Source organism: Calypte anna, chromosome 4, assembly GCF_003957555.1.
Source record: "Calypte anna isolate BGI_N300 chromosome 4, bCalAnn1_v1.p, whole genome shotgun sequence".
In the NCBI taxonomy this organism is placed as follows: Eukaryota; Metazoa; Chordata; class Aves; order Apodiformes; family Trochilidae; genus Calypte; species Calypte anna.
This window is the reverse complement of record NC_044247.1, coordinates 6,946,740-6,966,843: the sequence shown is the minus strand read 5'-3', so window position 1 is coordinate 6,966,843 and position 20,104 is coordinate 6,946,740. Positions and strand designations below refer to the sequence as shown.

General features: G+C 44.9%; 1 protein-coding gene across 7 annotated transcripts in view; it reads left to right on the top strand.

The window, feature by feature from the left end:
- Positions 1-20,104, top strand: part of ATP11C (ATPase phospholipid transporting 11C) — a 55,382-nt gene that overhangs the window by 23,015 nt on the left and 12,263 nt on the right. For 6 of the 7 annotated variants that reach the window (XM_030448833.1, XM_030448828.1, XM_030448832.1 and 3 more), the window contains exons 4-24: positions 1,046-1,126; positions 2,126-2,233; positions 2,823-2,951; positions 5,246-5,349; positions 5,978-6,028; positions 7,129-7,193; positions 7,770-7,851; positions 8,222-8,372; positions 9,176-9,373; positions 10,273-10,434; positions 10,639-10,796; positions 11,723-11,794; positions 12,550-12,623; positions 13,291-13,394; positions 13,975-14,156; positions 14,711-14,974; positions 15,335-15,509; positions 16,175-16,277; positions 17,299-17,444; positions 17,805-17,864; positions 18,885-19,012. In XM_030448833.1, the coding sequence (XP_030304693.1) occupies positions 1,046-1,126; positions 2,126-2,233; positions 2,823-2,951; positions 5,246-5,349; positions 5,978-6,028; positions 7,129-7,193; positions 7,770-7,851; positions 8,222-8,372; positions 9,176-9,373; positions 10,273-10,434; positions 10,639-10,796; positions 11,723-11,794; positions 12,550-12,623; positions 13,291-13,394; positions 13,975-14,156; positions 14,711-14,974; positions 15,335-15,509; positions 16,175-16,277; positions 17,299-17,444; positions 17,805-17,864; positions 18,885-19,012 (2,597 nt within the window). The remainder of the gene's footprint in view (positions 1-1,045; positions 1,127-2,125; positions 2,234-2,822; positions 2,952-5,245; positions 5,350-5,977; positions 6,029-7,128; positions 7,194-7,769; positions 7,852-8,221; positions 8,373-9,175; positions 9,374-10,272; positions 10,435-10,638; positions 10,797-11,722; positions 11,795-12,549; positions 12,624-13,290; positions 13,395-13,974; positions 14,157-14,710; positions 14,975-15,334; positions 15,510-16,174; positions 16,278-17,298; positions 17,445-17,804; positions 17,865-18,884; positions 19,013-20,104) is intronic. The other variant, XM_030448834.1, reaches the window with a different exon arrangement.

Here is a 20,104-nt window from a genome sequence, read left to right as displayed (position 1 = left end):
CTGAGCTTCCCCATCCCATTCATCACAGCCCTTGCTGTCTGCCTCTCGTGCTCCCATCCTCTCTGGGGACAGCAGGAAAAATGGCCAATTTTGCATGCCCTGGTTTGGAAGGTGTGGCAAGAGCACAGCTTGTCCTTCTCTTATGTAACTCCCTCCCATTTATCAACCTGTTCTGCTCTTCTTACTCTGGGGGCTGAGTCATAATACAGCAGAAGCAGTGGTTTCCCACAGCCCAGGAATTTAACTACCAATGGAGGGGTTTGGTTGCTCCTGCAGTGCTGGCTGAAGCACTGCACCAAGCTCAGGCTGGATCCAACTATCCACTCCCAGGCCCCCGTGCCTAAATCATGCTCTGAGTCCCAAGTTTGAAAGCTTGAAGACAAAATGTGGATTTCTGGTTTACTTTAAATATCCATGTTTCATTTGGCTATCTATTTTACGGGTAATTTGGGCTGATGCATGTTATTTTTTAGCCTCTGCATGTCGATGGTTCAAGGCAACTCATGCTGTCTTTCCTCTCATAACCAGCTGTGTTTTTAGGGGTTCAGTTGTACCCCATCTTTACTGCCAAAGAGGAGAAGTGGCCCTCTTCTGGCACTGTGAGAAACGAGGATGTTTTTTACTTCATGCATTGACTCTGCCTCTGCCCCATCCTCCTTCCCTGCCTCATTTCTTTCCAGCACACCTCATGGTGTGAGCATCCACACTTTTGGATTTGTGTTTGTATAGCCCATCCCAGCAATATATTCATCCAGGTTTTTGTTTCCCACCAGAGCAAGGTCATAATTAGGTGTTAAGCTACTTCTCATAGGGTTTTGCCCAGCTGAGGACATGCTATGGTTTTCAGGAGGAGGCATTGTAGTCTCCTCCATCTCAAGGAGAGCACTCCTGGGGATGCCTGTGGTGGTCCTCCTGTGTTCCTTCCATCTTCTCTTCTGGGCTGCAATATACCCCCAGTAGGATGAGCACCCTTTTCCCCCCATTGCTAGAGTTTGTTTTTTCTGCATCAAAACCAGTTGTCAGCAGTACTTTTTTCTCTTTGTAGGTGATAGTGGACACCCCAACCAGCCCCGTGACCAGCGGCCTCCCACTCTTCTTTGTCATCACTGTCACAGCAATCAAACAGGTACCAGCACCAGTGTGGGGAGAGGAGGATGCTCTTGGGGACATTTGGTAGAGAAAATTATGAGCATGTATTTTAATGTATTTAGGAGTCACCCAGATGGGCTGGTAGACTTCTCAGAAGGTCAGATGTGTATCCTGGTGCTTTACAAGAGAGGCTGCATGTTGAGTGTGGTTATTGGTGTCTCTGGTTTTGTCAACACAGAGCATCTCTGTATGGAGTGCTGTAAGCAAGCTATGAGGGTCAGTAAAGGTTACTGCTGTAGTTATGGCTTGACTTGAATTTTTCTTCTCTTTTTAGAAATGCCCTCTAAGTCTTTGTAGGATGCAGGGATGTGCTCCAAATATAGCCATGCTTGCTCTGCTCCTGTGTTAGTAAATGGAAAGGACAGATTCTGTTCCAGTACTGTGCTGGTCTCAAAAATATGTAGTACTCATCTTCTTGTGGTATTAAAGGACCATTTACTCCCCATTATATGCTTGTGTGCATTTTCAAATTTCCTCTACAGAAGGATGAAATAGTAAAAACTTTCTTCTGTAGGGGCCAGAAAGGGCCCTTTTAGAAAGTTAGAGGAAAACCTGTCTGCTTTGAATGGCAATGTTTTGTTCTTTCAGTGAGGACTGAAGTCTGAAGTGTTACCATAGGAAAGACTTACAGGGTGCTAAGTGTATTATCCGTCTTATCAGCCTGTTCTTGCCAACACTGAGGATAATAGAAACATGCTAGAGGAATTTAGCTGTTTGTTGCATGTGGTGCATATAGATTATTTTTATATGGTATTTTAATCTGTTTTGAATCTGTCAAATATGCATATGAAGTTTTAAAAATAAGTTGATTCAGTCTGAGCTACTCTGGTTGGTGTTCTGGCAGGCATGAAGGAGGTCTGAGGACTGTTTGATTTATTGATTTAAAAAAAAATAAATCTCTCTGTCCCCACTCATCCTCTTTCAGTAGTTTTCTTGCTTCATTATGAGTTTGTGTTGTCTGTGTTTGTGTGCCCAGGGGTACGAGGACTGGCTGAGGCACAGAGCTGACAACGAAGTCAACAAAAGCAATGTCTTCATTGTTGAAAATGCAAAGCAAGTGCAGAAAGAGAGTGAAAAAATCAAGGTAACTTGAGAGAACTTGCATGTGGTTATCCATGATGGGAAGAGGAGGAAAGTGATGAGGAGGTGAGGGCAGGGCAGGAGGGAGGCACATCCTGTGGTTGGAGCTGCCCCAGGGTGTGCACTTCCAGACAGGATGCTCCAAGAGCCATTCCTGAGTAAGGAGTGAGGTTGCTTTGTTTGATGGTTTTGAAAAGCTGTCTCACAAAAGCTGTATCAGGGCTGACAAGTGACAGATCTGTCAGCGCTTTGCACTTTGCTGGGACAGGCAGTTCTCTTCTATTTCCAACTCTTCCCAAGGACACCAGAAACGTACACCAGCTTTGACGTTAATTTATCACCCCACACTTCAGACAAGTACAGAGTCTTCTTCTCCATCAAGGTTTAGCAGAGAAATAAATACTGACTGCTCCACGTGGGTGCTCTGAGCTGGTGCTGGGCTGTGGAGGGATGCTCAGGCACCCATGCACCTCTGGAACCCTCATTTGCCTTTTAGCCAAGGCGTCTTCTCTTAGGATTTGAGAGAAACTCAATCTGTAACCATCTAACAACAACCAAGAGGGCTTTTCTTGTATATGTTTCCTTTCTTCCAGGTTGGAGACATAGTAGAAGTGAAAGCAGATGAGACCTTCCCCTGTGACTTGATATTTTTGGCCTCGAGCAGCATAGATGGGACCTGTTATGTCACTACAGCCAGTCTTGATGGCGAGTCCAATTTCAAGGTGACAGGGATGGATGGGGCAGTGTTATGGAGCTGGTGCTCTGGGGTACTTGGGTGCCTATCTCAGTACTGAAGTGGGTGCTTTCATGTGGGGGGGTGTGATTTAAGTGGAGAATGCTGCCACAGAGACCATCCCCGTGGCCATGTGGCTGTCTGTGCCCATTGTGCCAGCACCAAAGTGCCCTGGGGATTGTTTGTTTTCTATTTTGTCTCCAACAGCTGTTTCTGCTGGTGCTGCCCCAGACTGAATTGATCCTTATCAACAGGGCTTGGCTGCCTTATTGCCCATCATTGGGAGCCTGTTAGTGCTTCCCTGCTCCAGCTGCACATCGTGAGGTCTGGTGCAGTGCCTGCAGCTGCTCCAGCTCCCTTCCACTGTCTGCCAGTGCCTCTGTTGTTTAAATGAGCTTTTCCAGTAAGACCTGGGACTTTCTGAGGCATTATGTGTAGATTCATTTGGGAATTTTTCATTGGCCCGAGCAAAACATCTTTTTTGTTTGTTTTTTTTGTGGTTTTTTTTTCTTTTCTCTTTTTCCCTGAATCTAGCAGTGAAATTTAATATTAGTCTTCCCCCCATTTTCCTTCCAAACTAGGAAAATAACAACAACAAACTTCTGCACATCAGAAGACCCGAAAATTTGGTTGTGTTTATGTTTGATAAATATTATTCAGATACTAGCAATTGCAGTAGGAACAGTGGAAGATACTTCTAAAATTACTTGATTCACTCCAGCACAGTCTGATGGTGGTGGAAATGCCATCATCTGTCTGATATGTGTTGCATGGGGTCTGTGGCTCATCTTTCTAGGGGCAGCTGGAACTGTATGTAGGAGCTGGTGCAGCACTGGTGCACTGTACTGGTTCCACTGGTGAGAGGAGCTCTGAAGTGGCTTGAGGCTAAAAATAGATAACCATGTTAAGTTGGCAATTGCTGATTTGTGTCAGGTCTGTTATATGCATGAGTTCACAGAACTTCTGCAGTGTGCTGGCTCTTCCTGACTATTTAGTCTGTAAGTGCAATGCTGAATTTCTATATCAAGAACTCTGGTGTTTTTCCCTGGTTTGTGGATTCCTGTAGGTGACTGGGAGCTGTCTCCTGTTTCTTGGCAAGATGAAGATGAGTTTAAAGGAGAAGGGGCAATAGAAAGATCAGATGCTGTTTCGGAAATAGGTCTAACAGTGGGAATCAGGGTTTCCTGTGAAAAGAGGGCAAGTAAGCACACCTGGGTACTTGCAGAAACCTCATCTGGACCATATCTGCTGCTGGCCTGGGGGGATTTTTCAGGTATTTGGGTCATGTCAGGTCGAGGTGTGGGAAAGATGCCTGGTTAAGTGAAACTGGAGCAGAACTGTAAAAGGGATTTTGGCAGGGCTCTGTCTCTGAAGTACAAATCCTCAGTCATACTCAATCTAAAAGAAGATGTGTTTTCTAAATGCAGTAAGGGACAGAGGATGTAAAGATCTTGGAACAGATGAGGAGGTGGTTTTACTATTGCTCAGTAATTGCAAAGTTGCTGTGGTGATGGGAGCAGTGGATGCAAAACCCTGCACAAGAGCCAGGTTTGGTACAGAGTACTGCAGGAGCTGTTTGTTTCACAAAGGCAGTGATTTACACCAGAGATGCAAGTGTGTTTGTTTGTGCATCTGCTTTCAATAGGAGAAGCCAGGTGGGTTACCAACACAGTGTGAAGGTGGGCATTGATAATGTCATGACTGCAGTGTCCTGGGACATGCAAGGAGAGGAAAGCAAACATAAGGGGCAGAGGAGGTTTTTGAATTAATTTGTTTATGAAGATGAATTGTAGCAGCTCAACATGACTTGGAGCTCTGAGGAGCTCCTATAAATAGAGCCTGGAAGGCAGTGAGCGGATCCTACGTGGGCTTTCCAGTTTGTAGTGAGAGATGAACCTTTGCAGCAGCAGCTGCTATAAATAGCTTGGAGTTTGCTGGTGTTCTGCCTGATCCCTCTGTGCCAGAGCTGGAGTCTAATTACATCCAGGAATGGGCAGTTGGGGGGTCCCCAGGAGCCCCTTTGACAGCTGGGGCAGCAGTAAGTCCCCGAGGGAAACCCAGGGATGCTTTTGGTGCACATCTTACCCAGCAGGTATCCAGCAGCTCCTTCCTGCTGTGGTTTCACTCAAGCTTATTTGATTCAGTCTTTAACTGAGAGATGCTTCAGCTGTTTTGGGGGAGCAGAAGGGCATTTTGTGAACCTTTGCATGGTGGTGTTTTAAGTTAACAGGATAAAACATGGGCTGGGTTGCTGGGTGACACTGCTTCTGCTCCTCTGCCCAGACTCACTACGCGGTGCGGGACACCACTGTGCTCTGCACAGATGAAGCCATCGATGCCCTCACTGCTACCATCGAGTGTGAGCAGCCCCAGCCTGACCTCTACAAGTGAGTCTGCCCCCGTGTCATCCCTCAGCTTTGTTTTACATGCCCTGCCTGCTATCATCTCCCTGCAGACACCACAGCCCCATCGGATAGGGGGATTAAATAAGCTGCAGTTGAGGGTTAGAGAGGTTTCTTGATGCAGCTGTAAGCTGCCAGGCTTCTGCCATATGATGATGGCCAAGTCAACACTGCACTTCTTCAAGGCTCAGTTTCTTTACAGCAAAACTTACCCACTCCAAGGCTTGTCCTGGTGTAAGGAGTGATTTGTGTCAGGTCAGCTGTAGTGATGGTCCCTGTGCCTATTCCTCAGTTGCTCTGCCTGCCAAGTGAAATGCTCTGGGCTCAGTGATTCCCAGCAGTGAGTGGTCTTTGTGGTTAAACCCCTTGAAGGAGGCTGGGCTGGGGTGCTCTAGGCTGAAGGGACTGGGACCAAGTGGTGTCTGGCAGCCGGGGGTAGCCCCTGCCAAGGGGGTGCATGGCTTCTCCCTGTCCCAACCCCTCTGAGATGCTAAACTCTCAAATATACTGTTTTACATATTTCCTTCTGTCTCCCGTCAGTGACTTTAATGTATGTTTTAGCAGCTCTTTGTAACATCTCTGTAATACAAATTTCTCATCTTTTTTATTGCAGATTTGTTGGAAGAATTATAATCTACAGAAGCAACCAAGAGCCTGTAGCCAGGTTGGTCTTGCTGCCATCTTTGGCCCCTCCTCAAAGCTATTTGGCATTTACATCAGATTTCGAGGATCTGAACTCCTGCTGCCATCATTCAGTTTCATATTGGAAGAGGGTAGATTGTGGTTAGACATTTGGAAGAAATTTTTTACTGAGGGTGGTGAGGCACTGGCACAGGTTTCCCAGGGAGGTTGTGGATACCCCATCCCTGGAAGTGCTCAAGGCCAGCTTAGAGCAACCTGGTCTGGTGGGAGGTGTCCCTGTCCATGCAGGATGTTAGAACTACATGATCTTTAAGGTTCCCTCAAGCCCAAACCAGTCTGATTCTGTGATCATTAGGGAATGTTTGAGGTTTTTTTCTTTAAACTTTCCATATATTTCATTATTAAAGGAGGCCTGTAATTAATCTCTCCACTTACTCTCTTCTGCCATGCTGTGATTTGTTTGAGCCCCTCTTGGGGAAGCAGTGCAGGACCAACCAATACCCGCCTCCCCTGCTAATGGGGAACAAATTTACCAGGCAATTGCAAAACATCATTATCCCAGGGAAATATGAAACTTAAACATCAGAGTATATTGGGAAAAGATAAGCAAATAACATTTATAAATCATCAAAACCAGATGTCTGTGACCGGAGCAGAGCTGGTTGTGTTTTGTGCTGTGGTGGGTCTACTCAGGGCCTGGAAGCAAGAGTCCTGAGTGGGGTTTTCAAAGAAATAAAGCCACAAATGGGAACAAAATGAGCCATTGGCTTTGGTGGCAGCATTCATCAACTGTGCTGGAATGGACAGGCTTTTGACACCTTTAAAGTCGTGTTTTTATGTAAGTACTATAACATCTGAACATTTTGCACTCATTCCTCAAAAGCCTTACTGAGAATCTCCCATTAACTTTGGAACTTTGAGTATCAAGAATAGTCTGTGTCAGATGAACTGGAAATAGACCTATAGAAAGAGGAAAACACACTCAAGCAATGCCCAGTTCAGCATAGAAATCATGTAATCAGATCTGAAGAATATCTGCTTAGCTTTATTATCTAATGGCTCTAAGTTATGAGCCAGTTTGATTGTTGAGTGATGCAGTGTTATAACTTCTTTTATATCTAGGTCTTTGGGTCCTGAAAACCTGTTGCTGAAAGGTGCTACCCTCAAAAATACCAAGAAGATTTATGGTAAACAGTTCTAATTAGTGTTTAAATAGATTCTGAGAAATAATGGCAAATGTAGGTGCTCCTCACTAAATCTAGAGAGGGGGAAGATGTCTCTGCAGCCTGTCAGCCTGGGCTCTGCAGCTGCATTTGGTTTGCAAGCTGATTGCAAAGCTGACAGGGTGAAATTAGGGGATACTGGTTATATCTGCAGTGCTGCCAAGCTGTGCAGGTTGTGTTAATGTACCCGAGCAAGCTTTTCTTCTTGCTTGAGCAAGGAGAAAGGGAATTTTACCCAAATCCTGTTCTAGGATCACAGTCCCAGCCACTACTGATTGAAGGTGATGGCTGTTAGGGAAGACTGATGTTTTCTCTGACTGTATGTGATCCATAAGCTCCTGCTCAGTGCTCTGGGATGGATACAATTACATTTCTTAGTAGCCTCGGAGGTTTCTGTAGTTTGAACAGTCCTTGGGTAATGCCTCTCCCGTCAGCTGGGATTTGAGTTTCATGTAAACACCGATGCCCCTTATGGCTGAGAGCAAGCTGGATCCCTCTGGGCTGCAGGTCCCTTATGAGCCCTGCTTTGCTGCCCTGCAGGAGTTGCAGTCTACACTGGAATGGAAACAAAAATGGCTTTGAACTACCAAGGGAAATCTCAGAAACGATCTGCTGTAGAAAAGTGAGTATTTATAGTCGAGACAAAAAAAATGGGTAGAAGCTGTTGTTTTGGGTTTTTATGGGTGATTTGTATAGAAATAATCCCCTAATCTTCTGTCATTTGTTGCAGATGCTCTCTTGATTGCACAGAAAATGTGTATATTTCATTAAGCATATCTTTCAATAAGCTGCATCATTTAGTGTCTTCTTAAATTTAAAAACAAAATTAAGAAATGTTAAACTATATGCACTGCTCCTGAGGGTCAGCACTGTCAAAAGCACTTTTCTGTAATTCTCTCCTTCAAAGTAAGGGAGGGTTTTTTCCTGTTTGTTTGTGTGATTTTCTATATAAAAATAGCTGCAAAAATTTAAAAGAGAAACCTGTTTTTCAGATCTATCAACGCTTTCTTGATAGTGTATTTGTGCATCCTATTGAGCAAGGCTACTGTGTGCACGACTCTGAAATATGTCTGGCAGAGTAATCCATTTAATGATGAGCCTTGGTACAATGAAAAGACCAAAAAAGAGAGAGAGACGTTCAAGGTAAGTGGATTTCTATTTTGGCACCTCCTCCAGCTTTTTTTTTTTTTCCTGACTGTTTTATTTAATCTGATGGTGTCTGCTGCCAGCCCTGTGAGTTTTATTTGCTCCCTGGAAGTGCTGTCATTGCTTTCAGTTCTCTCCTACTATTTGTGTTTATTTCCTGCCTCTCTTGTGTTTCTGCACAGTGATGCTTGTGGGGAGCAGGGCAAAGCATAAATAAATATTGTATATTATAGCAATGCAGCAGCTAATTTAACATGGATCCTTATCTGAACTCAGGCTTTCAGCTTTGAGTAGGTGAACTTAAATTGAGGCCACATCAACCAGCTCCTTAAACTCACTGTGACAGAGGCAGCCAAGCCTGCAAGAGTGAGTGTGAGTGTGTGGAAATGGGTTATTTGATGGATTATTTGAGTAGGACTTACAGGGATGTCCCCGTATCAGTTTTAACCTCACCATATAGCTTGACTGGTCTCAAACCACTTGCTCCTTTTTTCTACTCACTTGAGATCAGAATGAACCTGTAGCATTGTATTGAGGAATATACTTGAATAAAGCATCATTTTAGGCACTATGAAGCAGGGAGACTTACATTTGGTATTAGATCTGCAGACACAGATTCTCTGCGTCAAAGGAAAATGGAATTTGGGGCTGCATCTAACCTGTATTGATTTTCAGGTTGTTTTTTTTTTTCTATTTAACCTTGGAATAAAAGCTGTCTAAAACCCCAGAAATGTTTGGGTAAAGTGCCCTTAATTATATCTGATGGGTACAGACCACATCATCTCCTTTTTCCCTTGCAGGTCTTGCGGATGTTCACGGACTTCTTGTCATTTATGGTCCTCTTCAATTTTATTATCCCAGTCTCCATGTACGTTACAGTAGAGATGCAGAAGTTCTTGGGCTCCTTCTTCATTTCTTGGGACAAGGAGATGTACGACGAAGAAATAAAGGAGGGAGCATTGGTGAACACCTCGGATCTGAATGAAGAGCTTGGGCAGGTCAGTTTGAATGAAAATGTGGACAAAAATGTCCCCACTGATGGGAATCCTTGCTATGGCAGTCACTCACAGTCCCTTCAGGGCAGAGCTTCAGATGGTTTGGTGGCCCTTTCCATTTAATGTGATCCTACTTCCTCTGCAAAATGGATAAGGTTATAAATAGTGCATGAAAGAGCAGGAATTGGGTCATGCCAGTTGTTTCCATATTGGGGCATATCAGGCACAGCAGTCTGTGTGTCAGGGGGGGTTGCTTTCACTGCTTCAATTAAAAATTAAAAAATCCTCTGTCCCTTCAAGGATTTACACAAAAGCCTGCCCAGCCTTCTCTCTGGGCATGCACTGCACATGCAGCCACGCTGCTGCTGGCTTTGCTGGGGCCATCAGGCAGCTCAGGCTTCTCTTTATTTATCTGCATCAGGAGAGGCATCAGAGTTTAAGGTATGAGAAGTGCTTCCTGCTTTTTGTTATGCTTAGGGGAAAAAAAAAATCAATTTGGACTAGCAATTCTCTAATTTAAATACAGCACCAAAATGAAGAGCTCCCAAAGGAGGGAGTGGAACTGCAGCAGCTGTGTAAGTGCTTGGAGCTAAAGTACAGGATCCAATGAAAAGTGTGAGGGGAAAATTAAGAGCCTGGAAACAGGTTTTAAGTCTTTAGGAGGTAATATTATTGCGATAGACTGAAAATCAAAGGAAGTGCTTTGAGGAGCAAAGTAGTAGAATTGCTCTGTGGTGACACCTGCATGATTTGGGGGGAGGACAACACCAGGTTAGGATAACAGCAAAATACTGCCCAATATTGGCACAGAAACACTGAAGTGCCCCAGACTCTTTGGTTTTGGGGGTGTCTCCTTCCCTGGCACGTGGGGTTGGGGGTGCAGCCTGCCTGCTCTCTTCCAGGTGGAGTATGTCTTCACTGATAAAACTGGGACCCTGACAGAGAACAGCATGGAGTTCATTGAGTGCTGCATTGATGGGCACAAGTACAAGGACTGCATTTCAGAGGTGGATGGCTTCTCTCAGACTGATGGACCTCTGAAATACTATGGCAAAGCAGAAAAGGTAAGAAGTCTGTTTGTTGATGACTTAGGGTTTTGTGGTCAGCTCTTGGCTGGGTGACTACAGCAGAAGATGGGAGGGGCACTTGAATTTTGTTTTTGGATGTTTTTTTTTTTTTGCTTTAAAATATGGATACACAAAGATGGTATGAGGGGGGCTGAGTGCATGGCATGGAGCTGGTAATGAGCACCCCCTGACTCTGCCTAGAGCCGTGAGGAGCTGTTCCTGAGAGCCCTCTGCCTCTGCCACACCGTTCAGATCAAGGAAGCAGACCAGGTGGATGGGCTGATAGGACATCCAGAAAGGAAATACACCTACATCTCCTCTTCCCCAGATGAAATCGCTTTGGTGAAAGGCGCAGAAAAGTAAGAACGTGGAGGTGTTGGGTTTTGAATTTCCTTTTTGTTGTGGGAGGGAGGTGAGGGTTGTCTGAAGGCAATGGACTCCTTTCCCAGTCAAGGCAGCTGCTCTCTCTGGGAAGCCTCTTGAGATACCAGTGCTGGGCCTGACCCCCAGCCCTGAGAAGGCACATGAGCCTGTGGGTTTAAATGAGCTCTGTAAAAGGGATGGCTCTGCAAAGGGTCTTCCCTGAGCAGCTTCTCAGGAGGCTGTGGTTTCCAGTCATTGCTGACAGCAGCCCCAATGTGCTTCAGTGTCTGGCTGGGGCAGAGGCTTCTTTGCTGGGTCCCACCTCCATGGCCAAGGGTTTTAATCCCCCCAAAATTGAGACTAGTTACCATGGTCATGTTGCAGCCAAATTGCTTCCTTGGTGTGCAGTGCCAAAATAACAGGATGGGTCACTTTTATCAGACCCATGTTTGAATCCTGCCAAAGATGCTCAAGGCCAGATGGGATGGAGCTTGGAGCAACTTGGTCTAGTCCTGGCCCATGGGCGCAGGGGTGGGACAAGATGATCTTTTAAGTTCCTTTCCAGCCAAAAATATTCTGTGATTCTATGCTATTGTCAGCTCCTAGGTTTTACACCAAGGCTGTTGCAGCTGTATATACCTGTCCATGGCTGTAAATCTGCCAGAGACCCAGGGGACCATGTCCAGAGTTCTTGGCATCTGTGCACACCAGTGCCTAGCTCTTCAGGCCATGGGAGCAGTGCCAGAACATCATAGCAGGCTCTGCATTGAGCAAGCAAACATCCAGCTAAGCTTTTTAGCTTGGGTTTGGTAACTTCTTTGATCTCCTCTGCAGTACAGAAGGTGAAATGACAACGTTGTTAATGCGTAATCTGTGCCAATGGGTGTTTTCAATGTTGTTCTGTCCTTTTGTTTATTGACAGGTATGGTTTCACTTTTCTAGGACTTGAAAATGATTTCATGAAAATACGAAACCAAAAGAATGAAACTGAAATGTAAGTGCTGTAGGGACCACACAGGACCACCAGCTCTCACCCAGCTTGGTCAAATTTGGTCAAGGTGACCAATCTGGCAATGTGAAAACTGTCCCACAAGGGCTGTCAGGCCATGCTGACCTGCCTGAAAATCCCTGTCCTTTCTACAAAGCATGGCACAGCCAGGGGCAGGTTTGGAAGGCTTGCTTGCAAAAACGTGCTGGTGGTTTAATGACATCTAAATTCAGGTCCCTGAATCTGTGCCTGGCTTTGCAGATGGCTTCAGGTTTTGCAGGGTAATTTCTGACCAGCAGAGCCTGGGCTTTGCAGCAGTGATAATCAAAGCCTAAACTGTGTAACTTTTTTCCTATACCAAGTTGAAAATAATTACATTTTACTGCATGCTCAAAGCACGTGGCACATCTGAGACCTAATCCCAGCAGTCCCAGAGGACTTGCCTTCATAAGCAAGTTTCACTTCTTACTCCCCTGCTGCTTCTTATTTCATTGCTGGTGCTGCTGCCTGGCCCAGGGCTTGGTGCACTGCTGGGCACCCTCACCCCATGCTCGTGACTCCACTGTAGGGTTGGTTTTTTTCACTCAATTTTTTTGCGCAGCTGCTGCAAAAGGTACATTGCTCAGCGGGTTTGTCACCTGTAGGGTCTTTTGATTTCTGCAGCTCATTTTTAGTGATTTTCTGTCTTAAACAGTCATTTTTCTTTTACTGAGTCTAAGCTCTGTTTTTTGTTGTGTTTTTTGTTTGGGTTTTTTTTTAAGGTACCAGCTTCTCCATGTGTTGAACTTTGATCCTGTCCGCCGCCGTATGAGCGTCATTGTGCGAACCACCACGGGTACAGTCAGAGTGTATTTCTGGACTCCCATAAGAGTCTGCAAAGACACAAAACATATCCTCTTAATTCCTAAAATTAAGGAATTTTAAGGAATCGTTATTCCTATAAATGTGTATAATGCCAGAGAGGCAAAATTGTTAGGTTTTCTAAGCCAGTCTAATTAAATTTTGTACTGGATCTGGTTGGGATAGAATTAATTTTCTATGTAGCAGTGTTTGGGACAGATAAGGAGACAGGACAGGGACAGTGGCCTATGGAGAGATTCTTGTTTACTTTGCTCCAGCCTGGAGGTAATATGGAGGGGAAGACTCGGACAAAAATTTAGAAGTCACCATCCTTCTCAAATGTCATTTCCGTAAGGTATGGGATGCTTTTTTACTCTCCCTGAGACAGTTGGCAAGGCTTGTTAAATAGGGTAAAGTAAACTCCTTGGTCTTGGCTGTCACAGAAAGCTTGCTCAGAGGCAGGTAGGGAAACCTTATGTCCTAGCCCAAGGTCAAACTGCTTTGCACAGGTTAGCGCAAGGCCACTTGAGTAACAGAGCTTTTAGCAGTTCCTTCTTTAGTCCTGCCAGATTTCCTCCCTCTGCATCATTTGCTGGCTCTCCAAGTTATTAAATCTTTCTGTGGCTTGTGAACGTTACGAACTGTTTATGATTTGGTTTTAGGAAAGTTGCTTCTCTTCTGTAAAGGAGCAGATTCCTCAATTTTTCCAAGGGTGCAGCAAGAAGAAATCCAACAAACAAAAGTCCACGTGGACCGCAATGCTATGGTGAGCACACAGATGGAATTTGGCTGGCTCCTGAGGTCAGGAAGTCCTTATTCCCAAAATAGGGATGTGGCCTTGCTTTGGAGGGAAGTGTTGAAGTGAAATGTCACTTCGCATTGTATTGAAGCCACGCTTCTTTCCTTTTCTGTTTCTTTGGCTCCCAACATTTATTTCACTTTTGATATACTTATATGGTCTCCATCAAAGTTGCATCTGAGCATCTCTCCAGCACATTAAAAATAGAAATAACACTATTGAGCTGTTTTCTCTGGTGGGAAAAGTGCCTGGTCCCAGTCGTGGGGACACCTGGTCCTCGCTCTCCCTGCATGCTCTCAGCTCTGGTTCTTCTCATAGTTTCCCTCTGCAATGTTACATCCACATAATAAGCATAACCATGGTTACTCTGATGGAAAGAAATTGATCTTTTGACTTGAGTCAACAAATTGTCATTGCCATGAGGGTCTTATATTGACAGCTAGCACTGATGGGGGAGAAAAGCACCAACCCTGAAGTGAGGAGCTGCAGAAAAATGTGGTTTTGGAGCAACTGTCCACTTTATTTTCCTTCCCGTTTGCCCTGCCAGGATGGCTACAGAACACTTTGTGTGGCATTCAAAGAACTGACTCAAAAGGAGTATGACAAAATTGACAGGCAGCTGAGTGAAGCTAAGATGGCTCTGCAGGACAGGGAAGAAAAGATGGCCAAGGTTTTTGAAGACACAGAAGCAGACATGCACTTGATTGGGGCTACTGCTGTGGAAGACAGGTAAAGAGGTGACCACCACCAATGGCACAGTGGGCCCTGCAGTTTCTCCCTGGTGCTGCATTGTGGCCCTGACTTGCTGTGATGAGACCGAGCAGCCAGGCAGATGCTGCAAGTGTCCAGAGCGATGAATTACTCTGTGGCACAACCCATTACACAGTGCCCTAGTTGCTAAAATTGGCTGGTGTAGTAAGAATTAGGATTTATTAATGAAACTGCAGAAGCACTCATGCTTCTGGAGAGTGATTTAAGCACACAGCATTAATTTGCATATCAAAACAAATTCAGTTTCGTGTGCAGTTGTAGTAACTGCGTGAGTAAATTAAACTCCTGACTCGTAAGTCTGACAGTAGAAAGTGATGGTTTATATTATTTTTTTTATGTCTGCAAATAAAATTTTGGGATTGCTGACTTGTAATCCTTATTCCTGTGGCAGTGGTCTCTACAGCATGGGGAAAATAATATAACTTGTGCTTTATTTCCTTCCTGCAACCTAAGGGTTATACGGATGAAGCGTGGGGCCAACCTGAGGACTGATGTTTTGCTTCTGCTTGCAGGCTGCAGGAGCAGTCAGCAGAGACGATTGAAGCTCTTCATGCAGCTGGCATGAAGGTTTGGGTGCTCACAGGAGACAAGATGGAAACTGCCAAATCCACCTGCTATGCCTGCAGGCTCTTCCAGACCAGCACTGAACTGCTGGAGCTGACGGCAAGAACGGTGGGTGAGAGCGAAAGGAAGGAGGATCGGCTCCATGAGCTGCTGATGGAGTACCATAAAAAGCTGATTCAGGATGTTCCCAAAAACCGAGGAGGCCTGAAGAGGTAAGTGAGTAAGAAGACTCAGCCTGTGCACATTTGGGATGAGAGTGCAAAGCTTATAGAGACACAGGGCTGTGCTGGAGCCCTGGGGACTGGCTGCTTGCCGGCACTGCGCCAGCTCCTTCCTCCTCCTGGGTTTGCTCATCATCTGCGGTATTAGTTGAGTTTGGACTTAATTACATGGTTCTTTTAGTGAAGGGTGTGTCTTAAATGTAAGTTTTTAAAGGTTGCTAAGACCCCCATAAGGGGCAGGACAAAGATGAAAACAAAAACAGTTTCATTTCCACCCAAGACAATAGAAGCTGTTAGACTGACTTCTTAAAGTCTGATTTTATTTCATATGTGGTCCTTGCTGTGTTCCAGAAGCTGGACATTGTGTCAAGAATATGGCCTGATTATAGATGGCTCGACCTTGTCACTGATACTCAACCCTTCTCAGGACTCCAGTTCTAGTAATTACAAAACCATATTTCTACAAATCTGCTTGAAGTGTACTGCTGTCCTCTGCTGCCGGATGGCTCCTTTGCAGAAAGCACAGGTATTTACTCTGCTTTTAACCAAAGCACATCATATGCTTTTAGTCCCTCAGCTGGGACTTGACCTGATCATCTTCATCAGCTAGGACTTCTCCAAGATGTGTGTAAGCCCCATCTGAGCTTCAGAGTGTGATGGAAACACTCCAGTCTTTCAATTCTGAATGTAAAATCTTTGTTTAATATGCACACAGGAGGCCACATGCCCAAGGCAATTAGAAATAAACAAAAACCCCACATTTGTTCTTTTTTCCTCTCTAAATCTGTCAAGAGGAGTCTAGGACTTCCTCACACCAGTGGATGGTATCCAAGCCTGATAAGATGTGAGATTCTGCCCCATGGGAGGGTTTCTGGGAGGGTTTCCTCACCCCATGAAAAGCCTGAGAGGTCCCATCTTTGTGAGAGTAGGGTCTGCCAGAAGGGCAGGATGCTGCTGCCTGGGATTTGTTTTTAAATACTGTCCTTCAACCTTGTGCAGTTGGATCTTGGCTTTTGCTCTGGTTGGTGATTGCAAAGGAAACAATGAGGGGTTTTGTTAATCTGAACTCTCCAGGCATTATTTTGCTTCTGTAAAAGCATGGTTGCTTCTGAGGGGGGACTCTTGCAAGTGGGAAGATTTTTTTAACTAAATTCTTGGTTTCTGCTGCTATCCTTTAAAAAAATCTTTTAGATTGTGCGAATGGTGAAGAACACAAAAGGGAGCCCCATAACCCTCTCCATAGGGGATGGTGCAAATGATGTTAGTATGATTTTGGAAGCACATGTTGGAATAGGTAAGTCTTGTTGATTTCATGTGGCTAAACTGATCCCACTGAAAAATACAGGAAGTTCAGTTTTGCTTTCCTTAGAGCCCTGGTTTGACTCCAGCTAAATGTATGGTACCATCATGTACTGCTCAGTTTTGATAGTACCCCACTTTCTGCATCAGTGGGAAGCTGCAGATGATTTTCTAAAACTTTATGGCCAAATTCAAGGTGGTGAAGGTTGCTCACTGGTCAGGAAAAAATAGTCTCAAGTAGTAAACTGGGTGACTCCTGGCAGTTGTTGCAAAGGCAGTGCAATGACAATACCAGAATTTATTAGGGCTCTCTGGTAGCAGCTGCTGGTAACTCAGTACTGGGAACCTGCATGGGTTTCCGGGGGCTGTTGCTCAGTTTTGTTGTGTCTGCCCTGTCTGTATGACTGACATCAGGCTGGAAACTATCCCCCTTCCTGCAGATCAGTGTCAGAGATACGGGAAATACTGGAGATTTTTGTAATATTGCTGTAGAGGGGTCAATGGAAGAGAAAGGGCAGCCTCTTCTTTTGGGGCTGTTGGAAGTGCTGTGGTGCCCTGTGATGAACACGATCTCAGCACAGTTCATTTGGATGTGGCTTTTGAGTGAACAAAACTCTCTTTCTTGAGATCTGCTCTGTGGGGATGTCTGGAGGGGCTGAGTGCTTGCAATGAAATAACTGGGCTGTGTGACATATGCAGGGAGGCCTGTGGGGAAACCAATTCCTTATCTTTTATCAGGTTTACTAATCTCCTCTTCACCACACTCTTACACAGGAACTCAGACAGCAGCCTAAATATAGCTTAAAAACTCCAGTGACAGGTCTGAGTGTTGTGGAGCTAAAAACACATCAAGATCTGCAGCATCTCAGTGTTCTGCTCTCCTGGGGCACTCGAGAGGGAAACATGGCCTTTGTTGTGCCTTGAGACAATGAGTGATGGGAACAAAACTAGTGGGTAGCATTGGTCCAGATTCCAGTCCCTTAGGGATTAACCCCTTGCCACACTTCTGTCTCCAGGTATAAAAGGCAAAGAAGGGCGACAGGCTTCCAGAAACAGCGACTACGCTGTGCCAAAGTTTAAACATTTAAGAAAATTGCTACTAGCACATGGGCATTTATATTACGTGAGAATAGCACACCTTGTACAGTATTTCTTCTATAAGGTAAGGGGATGTGTGCAGCTTGTTTCTTTGTTTATACTGTGAGTTTCCTAGAAAAATAGTAAACAGGGAAAAAATTGTATAGGATGTTCTGTAGCTTGTGGTTTTTTCCCTGGAAGAGGCTACATCTTTACCACATGCCTGTCAATTGAAAGCAGAGCTTACAGGGGAACATCAGTGTGACTTTCTTTGTCTTCTCCACACTCTAAGAGCTCATTGGATTAGTTTTGTGCTTGGCAGTAAACAGTGCCCTAACTTGTCTGATACTGTAACATCAGATGCTAATATCTGATAAGAAGAAAAATTATTTTGATTGAGGAGTCAGATGCTTCCCTGCTCAACGTTTGTCTTTTGTTTCCCTAGAACCTTTGCTTCATTTTACCACAGTTTTTATACCAGTTCTTCTGTGGATTCTCACAGCAGGTAACTCCTACTAACATGTTTATAAAACCAAGATAAAAAGCAAGTGGCAATGTGCTTGAGGCTTCTTGGCAGAGACAAGGCTTTTGGTGCTCTGTCCCTTCCTCACCTCACTGTAGAGGGCAGTAGGAACCAACCTCATTGCTCAACACAATGTCTGAAGCACAATATTGTTGAGACTTGTAACTGAAAAGTAGTAAATCTTCTGTCTTTCCTTTTCTATCCAGCAGCCATAAATACAGATGGACACCTGAAAGTAGTGAGGGGAGAGGTTTAGCTGGTTTGTCAGAACCTGGTTTTGCTACTTACCTTAAGAGAAAAAGTCTTCAAAGACATCTGATCTTTTCTCCTCCGCTTTATTTTCCTGCATAAAAGGGATCTCTTAGAAGGAAGAACAGTTTGTTCTTTCATGACAGCCTTTAAAAAACCACACATGATGTGTGTCATCAGAGATTTGCTTAGTCCAAGTGAGCGTCAGGACAGATCCCTGTGGTGGGTGGGCTCATGAGCTTGGAGGCAAGCTTGGGCTTGAGTGTCAATTTATGGGCTTTTATGTAAGCTCAAAAGTTAACAATAAGGAAGAGTAAATGATAGGAAATAATTCTCCAATTGTCTCAGCAGAACCCCTTAATAAAAAAAAAGCGGCAGCCCTAGTTCCTCTAAAGCAATCTAGTCTTTAGAGAGTAACAGGAGACATCAAGTTTATTAATAGTAACAGCAGCACAAGACCAGCTACAGAGAAGCTGTGATAAGGGCTGTTTCATCATGTTTTCCTGGAGATGAGACCAGGCAGTTGCAAAACTTCCTGGTGGTGGGGTTCCAGCCACACAGCCTGCAGGTGCTTGGCCCCCTGGCATTGCATAGAGCATCACCCCTATCAAATGAAAGTGTCCCACGTGGCTCTGGCAAAGCAATGTATCTGTAGGATATGTACAGAGGCAAGGGCTGGAAATTTTTAATCTCTTTGTGGGGAGACTTTTAAAGTGAAATTTATCTCATTTTACCCTTTTTTCCTCTTTTAAGCCACTGTATGATGCTGCTTATCTTACCATGTACAACATCTGCTTCACATCACTGCCTATCCTGGCTTACAGCCTCCTGGAACAGCACATCAACATTGACACACTGACCTCAGACCCTCAGCTCTACATGTAAGTAGCTCAGCACAGTTTGGTTAACCATGCTTGAAGTTTTGTTGTTGTAGGAGTGGGAGCAAGTGTCCCTGCCCTGTGTCAGTGATGGGGCCATCTTGAACTCCAGGGAAGTCTGTTTCTCTCCCTACTGCTGCTGCAGTAAAGCTGAGCAATGTCCCGTTTACTGCCTATTTCAACTTACTTATGCTCTCTAACAGTGTATGGTCTAGCAAATTGCACTGCTGTGTCTATTAAAAAAAATAAACTGTAGGTGGAATTCTTCATCTGTAAGAAAAACAAGTTGTGTGGCCAGACCATTCATTCATGTTAGCTTTGAGCCAAGCACATGATAGAGTGTGTAATGGATGAAGGGGAGATCTAGCTTTCAGGAGGAAAAAAGGTCCATTTGTTTTCAGAAAGATAAATGTTCCTGAAGCCCAGCTCAGGCAGGTAGTTTCTCAGCTGGTCTCAATGGATATCCTCCCCCAGGCTTCCTCTCCACAGGCCAAAGCCCTATATTGGAGCCCATTATTGAGGAATTCTTCAATCCACTTGCTCACATTTCTGTCACAGTGCCTATGGAAAGGGCAGTTTAAGAGGTACCTGTCTCTCTGCTGGCTGTTTTCTTTTTTTCTTGGTTGCAATAGGGAGAGAGTCCAACTGCCCATGGAAACCAAGCTCCTTCCCATCTTCCTCCCACCCCTGCCCATATACATGTGGGGTGCTTGGGTGCAGCCCTTCAGCAAGGACCAAGGGGGATGCTCAGGTCAGGGCTGCTCCTGTCAGTGCCCTGTGCAAGCCCTCTCAGCATCATTTGATGCTGCTCAGCTGTGGAGGAGCTGTGTGTGACAGAGCCATGCTCAAGCCAGGAGCAATGATTTAGTGGGGACAGCAAAGGGAATCAACAGGGACCTAGAAATACTGCATGAAAGTTGCTTTAGGTGTGAAAAAATCAGCAAATGCAACAAGAGCTGTAGGGCTAGGATGGGGGCATTGGTGCTTTTGAAATAAGTACTCAGATCTATGATTGACTAGATCTGTGTCTCTCCTCCTGTATGGTAATATGCCACCGTGTGTGTTTTTAAATAAATTGGTAATTGAGTGCTGTGT